This window comes from Oryzias latipes, chromosome 20, assembly GCF_053564925.1.
Source record: "Oryzias latipes strain Hd-rR chromosome 20, Olatipes_Hd-rR_3.1".
NCBI classification, from domain to species: Eukaryota; Metazoa; Chordata; class Actinopteri; order Beloniformes; family Adrianichthyidae; genus Oryzias; species Oryzias latipes.
In genome coordinates, this window is record NC_136256.1 from 23,140,425 (window position 1) to 23,155,705 (window position 15,281).

A 15,281-nucleotide genomic window follows, 5' to 3' on the forward strand; every position below is an offset into this window, starting at 1 on the left:
CAGCAGGTCACAACCTTCATAACTTAGTTTAGGAGATGTAAACCTCACAAATTAAAAAAATATAGTTTAAAAAGAAAAACATTAATACTAACAGTATCATTAAAGCTATTTCCCGGTGTAACAGGAGCAGCTTTATTTTAGTCAGCTGTAAAAAACAAAACAAAAAGAAAACAATAAATTTGACACTTTTATGACTATGAATAGCTCCTTCTCTTTACTCGTTCTCTTTACAGACAAAATGTATTCTTTTTCAGCTGCTTTAGACGAAATTATGAATGAAATCAACACTAGCTGATAGAAGCGAGGCGAAGATTTCCCCGGACCAATAAGAGGAAATGTTTTTTCATGATCCGACGAGCCAAACAACTCATCCCCACTTTGGTCTGACAGAACTCAGCCCCCCATTCTTGATTTATTGGGCAGATAAAGTTCTCTCTGCAGCTCATTTCCCATTGCTTTTTCCCCCCTTTTCTTGAGGATCGGGCTGGCAACGGAGGAAGGAAAGAAAATAACCTGGAATGATGGGAGCGCTATTGGTTTGTGCATTAAAAAGCAGATCAATAACATTGTTGGGGGGGGGGGGGGGGGGGGGAGGAGGAGGGGGGGGTTCCCAGAGGATGCAGACGCATAATCAGCGCATCAGCTTGGTAATGCACTTCTCCTCCGGCTCATAAGAACAACTCAATCAAACATTCAGTGTTGCCCTGTTAGTTAGGGGGCCCAGGGAGAGTACCCCCCCCCCCCCCCCCCCCAGGGGGAGGGGCACATCAACCTCAATCAGTGCGGTTGATGAAGATGGATCCATCTGTGCGTGCGCACAACGAGCACATATAAAGCTAGACACGAAAAAGCAGCGAAGGGAGGTGAAAGCAGTTAATGAGTCAGAGCCGGACTCGCATCACACCCCAGCGCTGATTGACAGATGGCATCAGGAGAGCGTCCCGTTCTTTATCACTCACACTAAATCACACCGTTATACCACCTAAAAAAAGATGGGGACAAAATGATATTTCAAAAGGAAATAGATCGACAATCGATGATGCAAAATACCATTTGGATTGAGACGTGTTAAGTTTATTTTACCATAACGTAAAAACAACCATGAGCATCACAGCGGAAAACACACATGATGACAGCAAAAATGATCAATCCATCATTCCAGTCCAATGTGTGGAAACGTGGAATTTAGCAAAGACATGTGACCATAATGTTCTGTTTGTGTAATTTTGGGCTGAACTCAATAAAAAAATAAAATGTGAATGGGTGAACCATTCATTCTTGTTTACTTGTTTGTTCACATATTTAATATAGACTGGAATCTGAAAACTTTTGCTGTACTGTTCAGCACCAGGTATTTCTCACAGAGTTAGACAAATCGTCAACCACAAATTATGATACAAATCGAATCGTTGTTAAAATGATTCATTCTCCCCTTAATTTACTTGCAACACAAGTTCTTCTCTTCCTGCAGGACTTGAACGTGCAACATTTCCGAATCAAACTCGACCATTTCCAATTCAAATGAGTGCAGCAACTGATGAAATACAATTGTCTGGGCTCACCCGTCTGGCATGTATCTGCTACTCTCCATGTTAAGGAGCTCAGGTGGGGCTGGAACGCATTCCTCTCACTCCTCCGCCTTCACAAGGCTGCGCTGAGGCGGAGGGACGGCGGGCCTGAACTGCTTGTTAGCGCGGCCTTACTGGTGGCGTTTTCCAGAGAGCAAGTCGGTTTTAACAATGCATGTTAGGGTGCATTATTGAAAGTGGAAAGGAGAATGAGTGTGTGCTTGAAGTGGAGCAGCACACATGTGCGGTGGTGTCTGCAGGAGTGCATTTGTGTGTGTGGAGGGGGCTAATGAGAGAGTCTGTGTTACATTATAAAAGGAGTGTTTTTAAAAGCTACTGGGAGTGAAGCCACCCACGAACGCTATAAACTCATGATGGAAAATGTTTCCTTTCGCGCCACTGGACTGTGCAGAGGATAATTCCCGACACAGCAGGCGTTTTCTCCCTTCAGATCTCTTCACGTCAAGCCTCTAACAAGGGGCGGGGCAGAGCGCGGCATTCTGCATGTTTGATTTGCGAATCAATTGGTTTCAATTTAGACTGATGACATTTGCATCACACACACTCGGTCCCAATCACATGTTACGGCTGTGGAGCCCGGGGATGCCGCCGCTCCCATTTTCTGCCGCCGTCCAACGGATGCCAGCGACCTCCTAATACTCATTACCGCCGTCATCCCCATTCTTCCCGCCACAACACGACACTTGGCGCACACGCATGGTCGCGCACGCAAAACAGACTCCGGCAAACAAACACGCAAATAAACCTGAGGCTTATACTCTGAAAGGGCAGGCTAAGCAGCTCGAGTTGTCAAGCTCTAAATAAAGCCAGCCTCCACCTGGATTGCGCTTCAGGACTGGCAAAGAGCTTTGATGAGAGACTGGAAAACTACAGCTTTTATTGGAATAAAACAAATATGTGCCTGTTTGAGCATGGCGCATATACACACAGGCGTAACCTGAAAAATTAGGGCCAAACTCCAGGGGGAGGGAAAAAAAAAATGAAGCTAGACGACATGCAAGAGTAACTTGCCATGCTGCATGTCATTAAATCTGGCAAAATGACTGGAGGTCTTGAGATAAAGCCGTTCTAATAGTTCCCCTCAGCATAAAAAACAAATAAAATAAAAAAGCCCAAACAAAAAAAAAAATGGAAAAATTGTTCAAATGTGTCAGTAGCACAACTGTGGAACGTGAACTGCCAAAACAACCGTTAATCACTTTAATGAGATTTTTACAGGAGGGGACGACTCTGAGAGCCTTTCTAGGTGGCCGTCCCTCTTTCTGAAACGGCACCTCTGAGGGGGGGACTGGAGGGGAAATATATATTGCCTTCCCGGTCCTTGTTATGAAGTTTATTTTAGGAAACAAAAAAACAAAAAAACTAGGGTAGGAGACATGGCTCATTATCCCGATGATCTTTGCTTTGATGGGGATGTGTGTCTTTGAGGCGGAGCTGGAAGTGTATCGTCTTAGAAGAAGGGAGGGGTTTTCGTACCCACAGACGTACGTCCCAGGAGGCGTTTACTCCAGCCTGAGCTGCACGAAAAAACCTTGTCAGTTTTCCAATCATTCTTTAGCTTTCGAGGATATGTGACAAACAGAATGAATATGAAAACAACCATCAGATAATGGTGCTGTAGTGAGAAAAATATGCAGCTCTGCATTGAACTTTATCTGTTGCCAAACTGAGGACGTTTTAGACGCTTTTAAGAACAAAAGACGTCTACAAATATGTGTATATAAAGGCGTGTTCACACTTTAAGCCATTCGGTGTCAGGGGCACAATCAAAGGTTCTGCTGCGGTCTGGAAGCAGCGCGTTTCTAACGTCAAGGCGCATTTTGGATCCAGAGTTCAAAAACCCGGACTTTGGCGAAGAAGATGTGTCGGGGTCAACCAACCAGGAACTGAGCTTCGGCACCGTGACATGTTAATGACGTGATCAGCGGGTGGAGTCCAAAACCAACATGGAGCAGAATCTGATTGGTCTCCTTCTAAGCTTTAAGATATTTTTCTTATTTTTATAGAGGCAATAATAAAAAGATCCTCTTATTTTATCCCTTTTTGTCCCCCCGCTCTTCAGACTAATGTGGGACAGCACATCGTCAAACTGCGTCACAGTAAAAGCGTCCGTCTTTCAGACGCAGCTCCTGCAGTCGATGATGAACCTCACCGTCTTGGGAATAAGCTTATGATCTAAGTGGCTCCTCCCACACACAGCGTCAAGTTTATGAACACATTTTTAGACAAACGGACAGCGAACTTGAGAGAGAGGAATTGGACGAAAATTTGTGGCACAAATCCCGTTCTGTGTGAATGCAGCATAGCGCTTACTCTGCTTGATGAGCCTTTTGTCTGCCACCAGGACGTTCTCTGCATCAACGACGATGACTTTGCCGTCACGTGGGCCCACCGCAAAGTTATCAAAGCTGACGTCCAGCAGGTAGAGCGCAAAATCAAAGTCGTTGTTGGTCAACTGCTCGGCAATGTCCATCAGCTGCCGCGCCAGGTCGACCCTCTTCTCCCACGGTGCGTTGTAGAAGTTCCACAGCTCCTCGCCCACGTAGTTAACAGCGACCATGCGCCCACAGGCGCCCAGGTACTTGGCGAACGGCCAACCTTCATCTGACGGAAAGCTCTAGGAAGGAGAAACAAAGACAAATGCCGGTGATTTTAAAACATCCAGATGGGGTGAGAGACCAACTGTGCCTGAAAAGTAGAGGTTAACATATGAACCCAGAGAACTTTCAGAGAAGCAAAAATTATTCTTTCATTTGCACAGAAAAAAAAAACATTTTAAAATACAGAGTGCAGCCAGGGATGAAAGGAAAAAAAAAAAAGAAATCATAGACATCCCGGCACAAAGATGCCGTGTGCAGCCTCAGGTAATTTTTGAAACACAATTTTGAGCACAATAGCTGAAAATCTGCCAGCGGATCACGTGAAACAGAGTCAGCTAGGGGGATAACGAATGAAATTTAATAAAAGGAAAGAGCCAGTGTTTAAGCCCTACAGCTATGAGCTGACGTTCACTGCTGCACTCGGTGGTTCCACAGCTCTGATAGGAGGTGATTTGTGGTAGCAGGAGTTAGCAGGAGAACCTGATGTGTTATGATGTTGCAGTGGGGCTTTCAAAAAGACTTGTGGTGCCTGCTAACCAGGTTAATTCCGTTTGGGCATGTTGACAAGAATTCAATGAAGGTTCAGGGTTGAAACTGATTTATATCACCAATGTTAAACAGGAAGTGGTGGTTCTACTGTCCTGGTGGCACAAAAGCCTAATCTCTCTAAGGTTTTCTTCAACTATTGAGGTCAAACTAATACAAGCAAATAGCCACACTCGTCTGCAAGCATTTAAAGGGGAGGCATGCAGGAAATCAGCTTTAGAGAATCACTCCAGTCTCTGATTCTTTTTCTTAGAGCCATTTTTATGCAACAAAAGCCACAAAAAAAGCGGACAAATACATAATAAAATAGATAAATGTATTTTTTAGTAAGCATCTGTTTTGTTTTAGATGGACAGAGAAACAGGATGACCTGGGTTTCATCTGGAGCCGGTGCTGACCGACTTCTCTGAAAGCCAAACTGCATTAGAAACAGGACAACACCGCCGGTAAGGTGTGAACTACTGCGACTGTTTGGTCTCACTTTGTGCTCTTGGCAATTTAATATTTTTCCAGCTTTCAATCTCAATTGAAAGGTTTGAAATTTAAAATGCATGACAGCCCAGCCCCTTCAAACTTTCATGAAATACAAATTATTTAAAGACATACACGTGTTAACCAGCCCTTCCAACGCTCCCCGTCTGCCATGCAGCTGCTGGATCTCCAGGACAACGTGCATGGTTCCAAGAACCCTCCGATGGGTGAACTGCTGCCTATCAAACAGCTCTTATGTTAACCCATGTTCTATGAAATCTGCTTTAAAGACCCCTCTCCAATTGAAACTGTATTTTTGGTTATTTTTAAAATGTTCTTGTGGCATTTTTCTCATCTTGGAGGACATGCTTTAAAAAATTAAGGTTAAAATTGTATTTTGTGACTTTTTTTTTAAATCAAATTGTTGTGAATCAGGAGCAGAGGAAAAAAATGGCAGTTTGAAAAAAATTCGTATTTGTGACGTAGAAAACGTGCAACAAGCTCCATTCTCCTCTTCATTCTGATGCATCCACTGCGACAGTCCAATAGTCACAACTTTAAGGTGGATTTCCATTGAACCACTGTAGCTCTGCAGAAACTATGTCCAAGAAAACAACATAGATTTTTATTTTGGCTTATTATGACAATCATAATTAAAAGACCAATGAGAAACACTTTGAAATAACTTAAAACATGATCCAAGTGTCCAATACTTTTTTGTTTGCATCGTTGCAGATGCAACTTACTGGATGCACATTAACAGTCAGGTTTGTTACTAAAAGGATGTTCAGAGTCTTTATCCAGTGCATTTAACATGGGAATGCGACCTTTTACAGCAAGCCTCAGCTTGTTTTGCAACTTTATCTCTGTTACTCAAGCATATCGTTTTCTGCAATCTGCTTTAAAAAAAAAAAAAGAGGAAAATGCTATGATAAGTTGCATGGCGTATTGTTTGAGCCAAATTCCCTGAGGTGACTCAATCAATGTGAAGAAGTCAAAAGTCTGTCCACAGCTTTTCCTGCAGCCTGTCTGGGCCTGTCATTGTAAGGCCAGGCAATGACTCATTCATCCAAAACATTGTAACCTTTTATCTGCAATTTCGGAGTCAACTTGCTTGGCAGGGTTTGTGAAAAAGGTAAAAAAAAAAATAATACATTAAAAATAGAATAATGGTGGGCTGGCTGCTTTTTCAAATATTGGCTAAAAAGAAGACAATCCTTTAATACTAAAAAGCTGATGGCCAGTGGGCAGTCTGACATCAGAGATTTTTGGATTAAAGATTTAAAAGGCTAAATTTCAAAAATGCCTAATTTATGAGGTAGGTAAAGATGATTCAGCGGGCGCTAGATCAGCTTGTGGTACATCGTCATTATGCTCCTCTCCCTTTGACCCACATTCAAGCCTCGCATTTACTTTTGGTTGCTATAAACCCAGGAAACTATTGGTCATGTTGACAAAACTTAGCCTGTTCATTGCTCTGGCTAAAGCAGCTTTGTAAAAGATCGGCTTTTCTCTAACCCCCCACAGGATGGACGGAGAGATGTGAGGAGAGGGGGTGATGGAGGCAGACAGACAGCAAGGAGAGGAGGAAGTGGAGACTATGATGGAGACAGCAAACAGAAGAGACAAAACGAGTGGCTTTCACTTCTCCGCTTCAGCAGACAGGAGCAATAAACCGGCAAAGACCTGCCCGCTAAACGCATCTCTTTCTTTGTTGTCAGGTTGCCGGCCTGAATGGGAGCAGAAGTAGAGCGATGGCAGATGGGGGGGGAGGGTAACTGGTGGAAGGGGAGGAGAGGGATAAATGCCTTGAGGCTACTTTCAGACACTGTCAACGGCTGTTATGAGAAGACCTTCATGTGTGCCTGGCCTTCCTCCATGGTTCTTAACATAGATGTTGCTCACTCATGGCGCTGACAGATTCATTACTTCTACGTCAAATACTAAAATTCTTAACAGCTCCTACCTGGGAGCCATTTTTAAATTCAACTTTTGTACAAGAAATAGTCTAGGGAACATAAATTGCAAACCGTGTAGAGATGCATGTGGATGATGGCAACGGATTCACACTCATCTATCGCATAGATGTTTAGATATTTAAGTAGCTTTCCCTCTCTTGGCGCTCTTTAAATGGTTACTCTGCAGAAGTCATTAACGTCCGCAATGAGGCGTTTAGGGAGAGAGAGGGGGGTGTATATTGAAAAGCTAAGGCTAATATTACTTCCAGCACACTCTTCAAGTAGACCTTCTGTGCATGCATGTGTGTGTGTGTGTAAGAGTGTGTGTGTGTGTTTGCATGGTTAACGTACAGGTAGTGAATTTTACCAGTCGTGTCCCAATAATGTTACACTGCTGAAAAAAGAGCTGAGGCTGCAAAACTGCCAATGACACATCCCAGCAACTTTTACAGCTTTTAAAGGTCACATCACTTCTTAGTACAGACTCTGGTTAAAAAAAAAAGGTTTATGTATATACATCCATTAACAATGGATAAACCACCAAGCATCGAAATGTACATTAAATTATGTGTATTTTAACAAACTTTTTCAAGCAGACATTAAAAAGTAGAATGAACCCAGTTAAAGACTCATTCCAATAAAAACTGTATTTTTGTGTTTTTTACGCTCTTGTATGGAGGACATAAATTAAGGAAATTAAGATGGAAACTATGTTTCTGAGGGTTTATTTAAATTGGGAGCAGACAGAAAACACAGACTGAAAAAGCTTGTAGTTACGTAAAAAACTACAATCGGCAGGCCACAGGACACGAGCTCCTTGCTCGGCTCCATTCCAATTCCTCCACCTGTAAACGAATAGATCCATGTGCGTCTTTTGTTTTCCTCGTCTGATCTGGATCCAAACTGTATGGCTGATAATTCCAATTTTACTCGCTATTTTTTGGATTTTTGGTGCACTGATAATGATTGGTTGGGGGGTTGGGGGTGTGAGGGGCTGAAAGCTAACAGGAGAGAGTGTAAACAAAGGGATGCTGGGAAATGAAGGCTTATTCTGTGGTAACTCAGAGGCAAATTTCTGATGAGCTCCTGCTGCTCTGCAGAAACTATGTCCTAGACAACAAAAAAGTTATTTGATTTTGCCTAAAAATGGCTTAACTAAAAGACCACTGGGAACGCTTTTAAAATAGATCAAAAGATGGTTGGATTGGGTTTAAAACAACAACTGTGCAAGCCATTACACCACTAACACAACCCGCATTTTAATCCCAGAATACACATAAATTTAAATCTGGCAAGGGAAAAAAATAAGGCATAGTTAGAAAGCACAAAATAAAAATATAATCATGTTTTTCAAAGGCAACTTTTTGGTGCAGGGCAGGGCAATCTATTTGTGGAAGTTGTGTTGATGCACAGAGAGCATAGAGTGGAGAGTGAGGTGGCTTTTCACCATCAACATGACAGACACTGGCGTCCTCTTGGGGGGGTTCTGAAATGAAACAGAGCCACAGACAAATGGCTGGCCTCTGGAGAAGAGGATGAAACAACTGGACCGAGAAGCGCAAGAACACACACCTGCGTCCTGACATCTGCTGACAAAGGCATGCCCTTCTCCTGGGCCACTCGGGGTGTGTGTGTGTGTGTGTGTGTGTGTGTAAGAAGGTTCCAAAGAGGCGCCTTGTTTGTGTGCGCATGTGAGTGCAAGTGTTTGCGTGAAACTGTGTCCGAGTTCATGTGAATGAGAACATGCAACGTGACCAGGGCTGATAACAACCTCTATTCAGAGGGTGAGTAAACATGAGTGACTCCCAAGATATTGGCCTGGCTGCCTTGCAAAGAACAATGACCCATCAAACACACACATGAATGGTGGACGCGCAGCTTAGTCTAATAAACACATTTTTAAAAGGAATTGGTTACTTTCATCCTCCAAGTAAAAGGGGAAAGAGCAGTTTTCCTCTGAAGTGCTTCACACGAGCAACTTTAAGAGCGGGGTGTGGTGTAAATTCTTCGACATTTTCTGTCTTCAATAAAACTCCAGTGAACAAGCTAGGACAGATTCATCTTTTGTCCATCAATCAGACGTGTAGCTGAGAGATGCATGGGCACATCCAGCCAAAGAACTAAGTGTACGTAAAACGCCTTGATTTGATTTTCTAAAACGAATAATTTTTGATGGCTGCATTACAGGAGCTCACTGCCAAAAGGGGTTGCATCTGCTCTCTGAATCTGTAACGCTGGAGGGATGCTGCCGTCAAGCTGGACTGCCTTTCTGAGCCGCTCTCCTGTTGACCTTGTGTGTCTGGAAAGAAGTGTGGTGAGCCCCGTCTGGCATTTTCGCTGGCCATTTAGGTTTAAAATACAGTCTGTTAGTCCGCGGCGAGCGCTCACACCCCCACAGGGGAGCTGGCTTCAAGTCCTCAGCTAAAGCGTACGTGGTGCCATTTCTTTCTCCATCTCACTCGTCTGGTGCTGCTTCTCCAGCTAGCTTTTCTTCAACCTAACCCCCCACCTCCTCCAAAACTCGTAATAACTGGTGAAGACTGTCCAAACTTAAATGCTTGGAACATTTTTTTTTTTGAAAAGAGCCAAAGACTCATATGTGTGTTAATTTAGAATAAGTCAAATATCCCTGTAGTAGCAGGAAGAAAGTAAACATACAGACTGTAAAGTTCATTTTTAATCAAAGCTTGCAGTTTGACAAGAAGGAGAAATCGCTTATTAGTTTAGTGGAATAAGGAAAATGTCGTTTTGTTGCAATTATGCATACATCGTATAAAAAGAAGTGTCCCTCGTTTATCGCAGAATAGGTGAAATCCTCAAAGTAGTCAACTTTACAATAATATAAATGTTTTAAGGCAGTAAAGCCCCTCACTACACACTTTATACACTTTTCTCTTTTGTTTAACCCCCAAAATTGAACCCTTCATTGAAAAAAAGTCCAGTGTTAAAGAATAAAACAAAATAGTTGATCGGGATTGAAGATATATGTAAATTTGGCAATCTGGATGCATTTTGCACTGGAGACACGACAAGGAGAAAGTTTATTGAAAATAATCTATAGGCAATAAGAATGGAAAAACGAAAAAAAGGGCATGCAAAATTGCATTAAAAAAAACCTGTGAAACAGCGAGATTGCAAAAGGGGAACAGCGGTATAGCGAGAAACCACAGTTCTCTATTTATCATCAGTGGCCGTGATGTGTGCTAAAAGGTTTCTCAAAACTTCCTAAAAGGCTGAAGATTGTGTTGCACTTAACCAGAATTGTAATGTTAAACAGATTTTCTGTTCGGGGTTTTTGCAGCAGGTCAAAAACCAGAGCTCCGGGGCAGCAGAGAAGAACAAAAATTGACCCTGAACCTCACAAGTTCATGCTATGAACAAGCCTACAAGACAGATAGGTGTAACAGCCGGCAATAGCTTAGTCTTCTATCGTCAAGGTGTCACTCCTGAAAGCCACATTTTAGGAGACTAACCTACATTTTTATTGAGAGTCTACTTTTGGCTGGAATTGAAGAATAAGCCAATTAAAATATTATATATTTTTTTGCAATAAGTATATAAACTGCAGAATAAAGCTGTTTTTTGAACTGCTTACAATGCTGCTGTTTATGTGGAATTCTATTTTTTTAAAAGCACAGAACTCAGGGAAAATACATGAATACGTAAACAAAACCGCAAGATCAGAGAGGTCAACTGCGATATCCACTCATCAGACCTGAAACAGTTTACACACACGGTGCACAATTCTGTAGACTCTCTTGAGTATTGATAAAATAGGTTAGCCGCGTCTTGAGAGTTGCAGGCGTTTCCTGTGTACAGAGAATGAGAACAGGATGAGGACTGCCTTCACAAAATAGTGCCATTTGAATTTGTGAGCAAACACTGCCTTGAAAGCTGATAGCTTAAACCTCTCTGCCAACCTGAGCCACTGAACATGGAGCAACACCTAAATCCCCTCAACTGGAGGATGAGGAACACATTAAGTCACAAGCAGCAGCGGTGGCTCAGTATAGGTGGTATTGCCTTCCTCACAACAGGGAACAAACTCAAAGAAAAACTTGGCCTCGGACCTGACAGCTGTGGTTTGAGCCCCACATGAATGGTTGAACACTCCAGAGCAGGCACCAATTATCTCAGGGGCAGCTGGGCGGCATGGTGAGCAGGGAGATTGTTCTCATTGACCTCGCACTATAACCTGTCAACAGTACAAAGCTCAAGGCAAGAGCATTTCTCTTTACAAAGACCAATTAAACACTCCAAAGACTTTAATCTAATAACAGGTGCCTGCCTATGAGCAGTCCCCTCAACACCCAGCACCAGCACTGATTGATGTAAAGAAACTTTTGTTAGGACTGGTACCCTTGCTAACGTTCAGAAATCTAAAGACGTCACTGCATACTGCTGACCTTTCAAAATTTCTCCAGCAGAAACCAGGTGCTTTCATGCAGTTTTCTTTGTGCAGGTAAGCGAATGTGCCAAAAAGCAAGTTTTTGCTCTAAGATTAGGCCACGGGCTCTCCAGGGGGTAGAGCACAGTGCAGCACTTCTTGTTAGCTTAGCATATTGTATCATCTTAAGGGGCCCAGGGAGGGTAGTGCGTGACCCTCTTTCCCTGCAGAGCTGTATCTTTAAGAACTGGGCTTGTGGTAGGTGTTGGGTAAGGACTGTAACTGTAGTGACCTCGGAGAGGAAGGGAACAAATTTAAAATAGGCAACTCATGGGTGGGAAAGGGTAGTAGGGGAAGCCACCGGCATTTACCTAACCAAACACAGCTGTGTGGCGTCTGTGCATCTGTGTTTTGTTAGGAAAGAGATCCAGGATTATAGTAACACAATCAGTCTGGATCATTCAAATGAGAGAAAACACCACAAGGCCCTGGCTTGTACTAGACACATTCACAAAAGCCCTCTGCTTCTTTCCTCCCGTCTCTCCTTTCCACCAGGGCCTTCGTCCAACAGGGGCAGCCAAAAGACAGGAGTCGAGCCCAGATAACTCCTCGTCTTATCCTAACAGGATTCTGTTGGTACACAATGGTCTAGGAATACTGAAAGAGGGTTTGGGAGCACTTGAGGCAGGGTTAAGCAGCATGGACACCCTCTTCTCTTATGTGTTAAGAGCATCACAATCCCCCTCAGACCCAAAAAACAAAAAGGTACTAATCACAGGCTAGAAACTTAAATACCGTTCTCCGGCAGACCTCAGGAACTGAGCCAGCCTTCAAGACAGAAGGCTCTTCCTTAAGCTCAGACATCATGTGTTGTGTCATCACATGAATTAACATAAAAAAGGAACAACTAAAACGGGTTGTGATCACTTCCTTTACTGCAGAACAGATCAGTTTTTTTATACATAAAAACCAATGAAGCTTGTTTACCAACATGCTAATTTTAAATCTTAATTTAAGCTTAATGGATACTTCATTTCCCAAAAGCATTCCTATTAGTTCAAAACGAAAAGTCAAAGAATTAATTAAAATGTCTAATAATTCCACAAATAGCTTTTTCCTTAGTTCCTCCTGCATTTTCGGTTAATTTTCATTTTGGGTGAAAACTAAAAATGTAACAATTACTTGTAAGTCAGTTCCAGGAACATACAGACTTGTGTAGCCTGTGTGATTAGCAGTGGCGATTAAAATAGGAAACAAACCAAAGTTCAGTTGGAATTGTAGTAGACCTCATTGTAATTTTTGCATTAAATCTAATAAGACTGCACAGTGGTTAGCGCTCTTGCCTCAGAGTAAGAAGACCAGAACACCAACGAGGGTCCTTTCTGTGTGGAGTTTGCGTGTTCTCCCTGTGCATGTCTGGGTTTTCGCCGGAGACTCCGCCTCTCTCCCACCGTCCGAAAACATGCTTCATAAGTTAATTGGTAACTCTAAATTGTCCCTAGGTGTGAGTGCGAGTGTGTATGTGATTTGGTCAGACTGTACCCGGCCTTCGCCTATGATTGGCTGGAATAGACTCAGACTGCCCTGTGACCCCGAAAGGGACAAAACGGGTTTAGAAGACGAATTATGAATGAATTAAAACTAATATGTTCAATAATCTTGGTATGAACAGGAAATAAGCTAAACCTTTTGTCTTTAATATAATAAAGCTATTGTGACTAAGAAGTGTCCCCTGTGGATGAATCAAGTTCAGTCCAAGTCTGTCTATCCCTCCTTTCCTTTTATTTCTACCTAATATTAGTCTTACAATTGTCAGTTCTAGGCAAATAAGCTTCAGAAAGCCCCTGCTTTGTGATGACAGTGTCTTCAGACCAGGTGAGGTGAGCATCTTAAAAAATGTGGAAGATGGGAATATGTTAATAAAAAGAGGAAAAAGGGTGTCTGGGACTGCGCAGATTTCAGTTTAGAGGAGATGAGAGTGCCGCTGACTGAGTTAACCCCACAGGCCTGTCACATCCGATTTTCGGCTTCGCTGAGCACGACAAGGCTGAGGACCAAAAAGGGTGCGAGTGCAGTCACATGTTTCTGGCCAACCCACCAAGTTTAATGATTTGGAAGACAAAGCTGGCCTAAATCAAACTAATTCAGTGATGGAGCAGATGTGAGCAAAACCTCACCTGATGAATCCATCATCAAGCTGGAGATGCGGAGAAACCAGAAGAACGTCAACAAGCTTGAAAATGACTAATAAATGTCTACCTTTTCATGCAAAACAACACGTTCTTATTAAGATTGTGTACATTCTCCATGTTTGCAAAAAACAAGACAACAACAAAAAGACAAAAAACTTCAGAGTTGAATTACAATGTGTTGAGATGGAATAAAAAAGCAAGATAAAGTTGGATAAGAAGCTGCTTATTTCAGATTTTCCCGTTTGGCTGTCATCATTTTGTCCTCCAAACAAAATGTTTCTCAAAGCCAAATTCTCTTCTACGTGACACAAAAGTGGGGGTGGAGTGTTTTGTGTGTGCACATTTGTGAACAACCGAACGCACAGAAAGCGTATTGTTGGCCAGTCCAGACACAACACAGCAGTGTGTTTGTCAGTGACTAAGAAAGTCAGATTTTTTCTAGTGCATCAGGGCTGATTTACTGCCTGGGGCTTCAAAAGACTGGAAACAGAAGCCTCTTTATGAGCGAGAGCAGCTCTCTGAACAGGCGACAGAAAGCATATTTTTCATTACTCAACTGTATAAACCAAGGAAAAAGTACAGACAAAATAAATCTTTGAATTATCATCAAATTGTATCATACATTATTTTTCTACAGGAGGGCTAATCAACAGAGTGATAGAACCCCCTTTTATGAGTTGCTAGAAACCGTTAGTGTCCAAATAAACAATAGGAAAGCACTGAGGTAAAAAGTTAAAGAAGGGATCGGCTTACATTTTATCGTGGGTCATAAAATGCAGCCTGCATCCCTCCTCCTATTGTAAAAAAGCAATCCCGAGAGAACAGTCTAACCTCTAGCAAAGAGAAGAAGCAGAAAAAACTGATGTAGTAGGTGTTCGATTTCCACAAACGCCATTAATTCTTTATGGACCACTGCTGCTCAACTTTGTGTATGGGGTCTCAAGGTCTCATAGCTAATTTTCCCATCTTTTGAGTTCAGCGATGCTTACGAATAGTCAAAGTAGTCGGGATGTGTGAGTCTTTGAGAAACCTGACACTCTCTGTGTGTTATCCATCCATACCTCCCAACAGGTTACCCCATGGGTCACAAGTTCAGCATGAGATAAACAATTCATGAGTCTCTGTAAACATTTGAAGGCTACAGAGAGTGGTTTGTGAAGAGATATGAGGATAATGGCTGGGCATGTAGTGTTGGTGTGAGACATCTATAGCTGTGTACAAGATAAAGATGAGGAGGAGGTGAGTCACCAAGTCTCTGAACTGGCGTTAAAAAACACTTGTGGTATAATCTGTGTAGGGTACACAAGCAAAGCAGACAGGCAGGGGAAGACACAAGCAGAGACAGGTGGCTAAAAGGAAAGAGACAGCAAGCTAACAAACCAGGCTAATCTGATGTTTCAGACTGATCAGACTAAAAAGCGTATTTGCCCGTTGTCCTTTAAAATGCCCTGAGGTGTCTGATTCAATGAGTAAGGGGAAGGGGGTCCGGCACATGTTTTTGAATGTCAACACAGGGAAAGACCGCTGTTGTTTTGTCC

General features: G+C 42.6%; 1 protein-coding gene across 5 annotated transcripts in view; it reads right to left on the bottom strand.

Annotated features, from left to right (window-relative positions):
* dipk2ab (divergent protein kinase domain 2Ab) overlaps positions 1 to 15,281 on the bottom strand; it is a 35,303-nt gene that overhangs the window by 2,684 nt on the left and 17,338 nt on the right. For all 5 annotated transcript variants that reach the window (XM_078938607.1, XM_078938604.1, XM_023950119.2 and 2 more), the window contains one exon: positions 3,903 to 4,206. In XM_078938607.1, the coding sequence (XP_078794733.1) occupies positions 3,903 to 4,206 (304 nt within the window). The remainder of the gene's footprint in view (positions 1 to 3,902; positions 4,207 to 15,281) is intronic.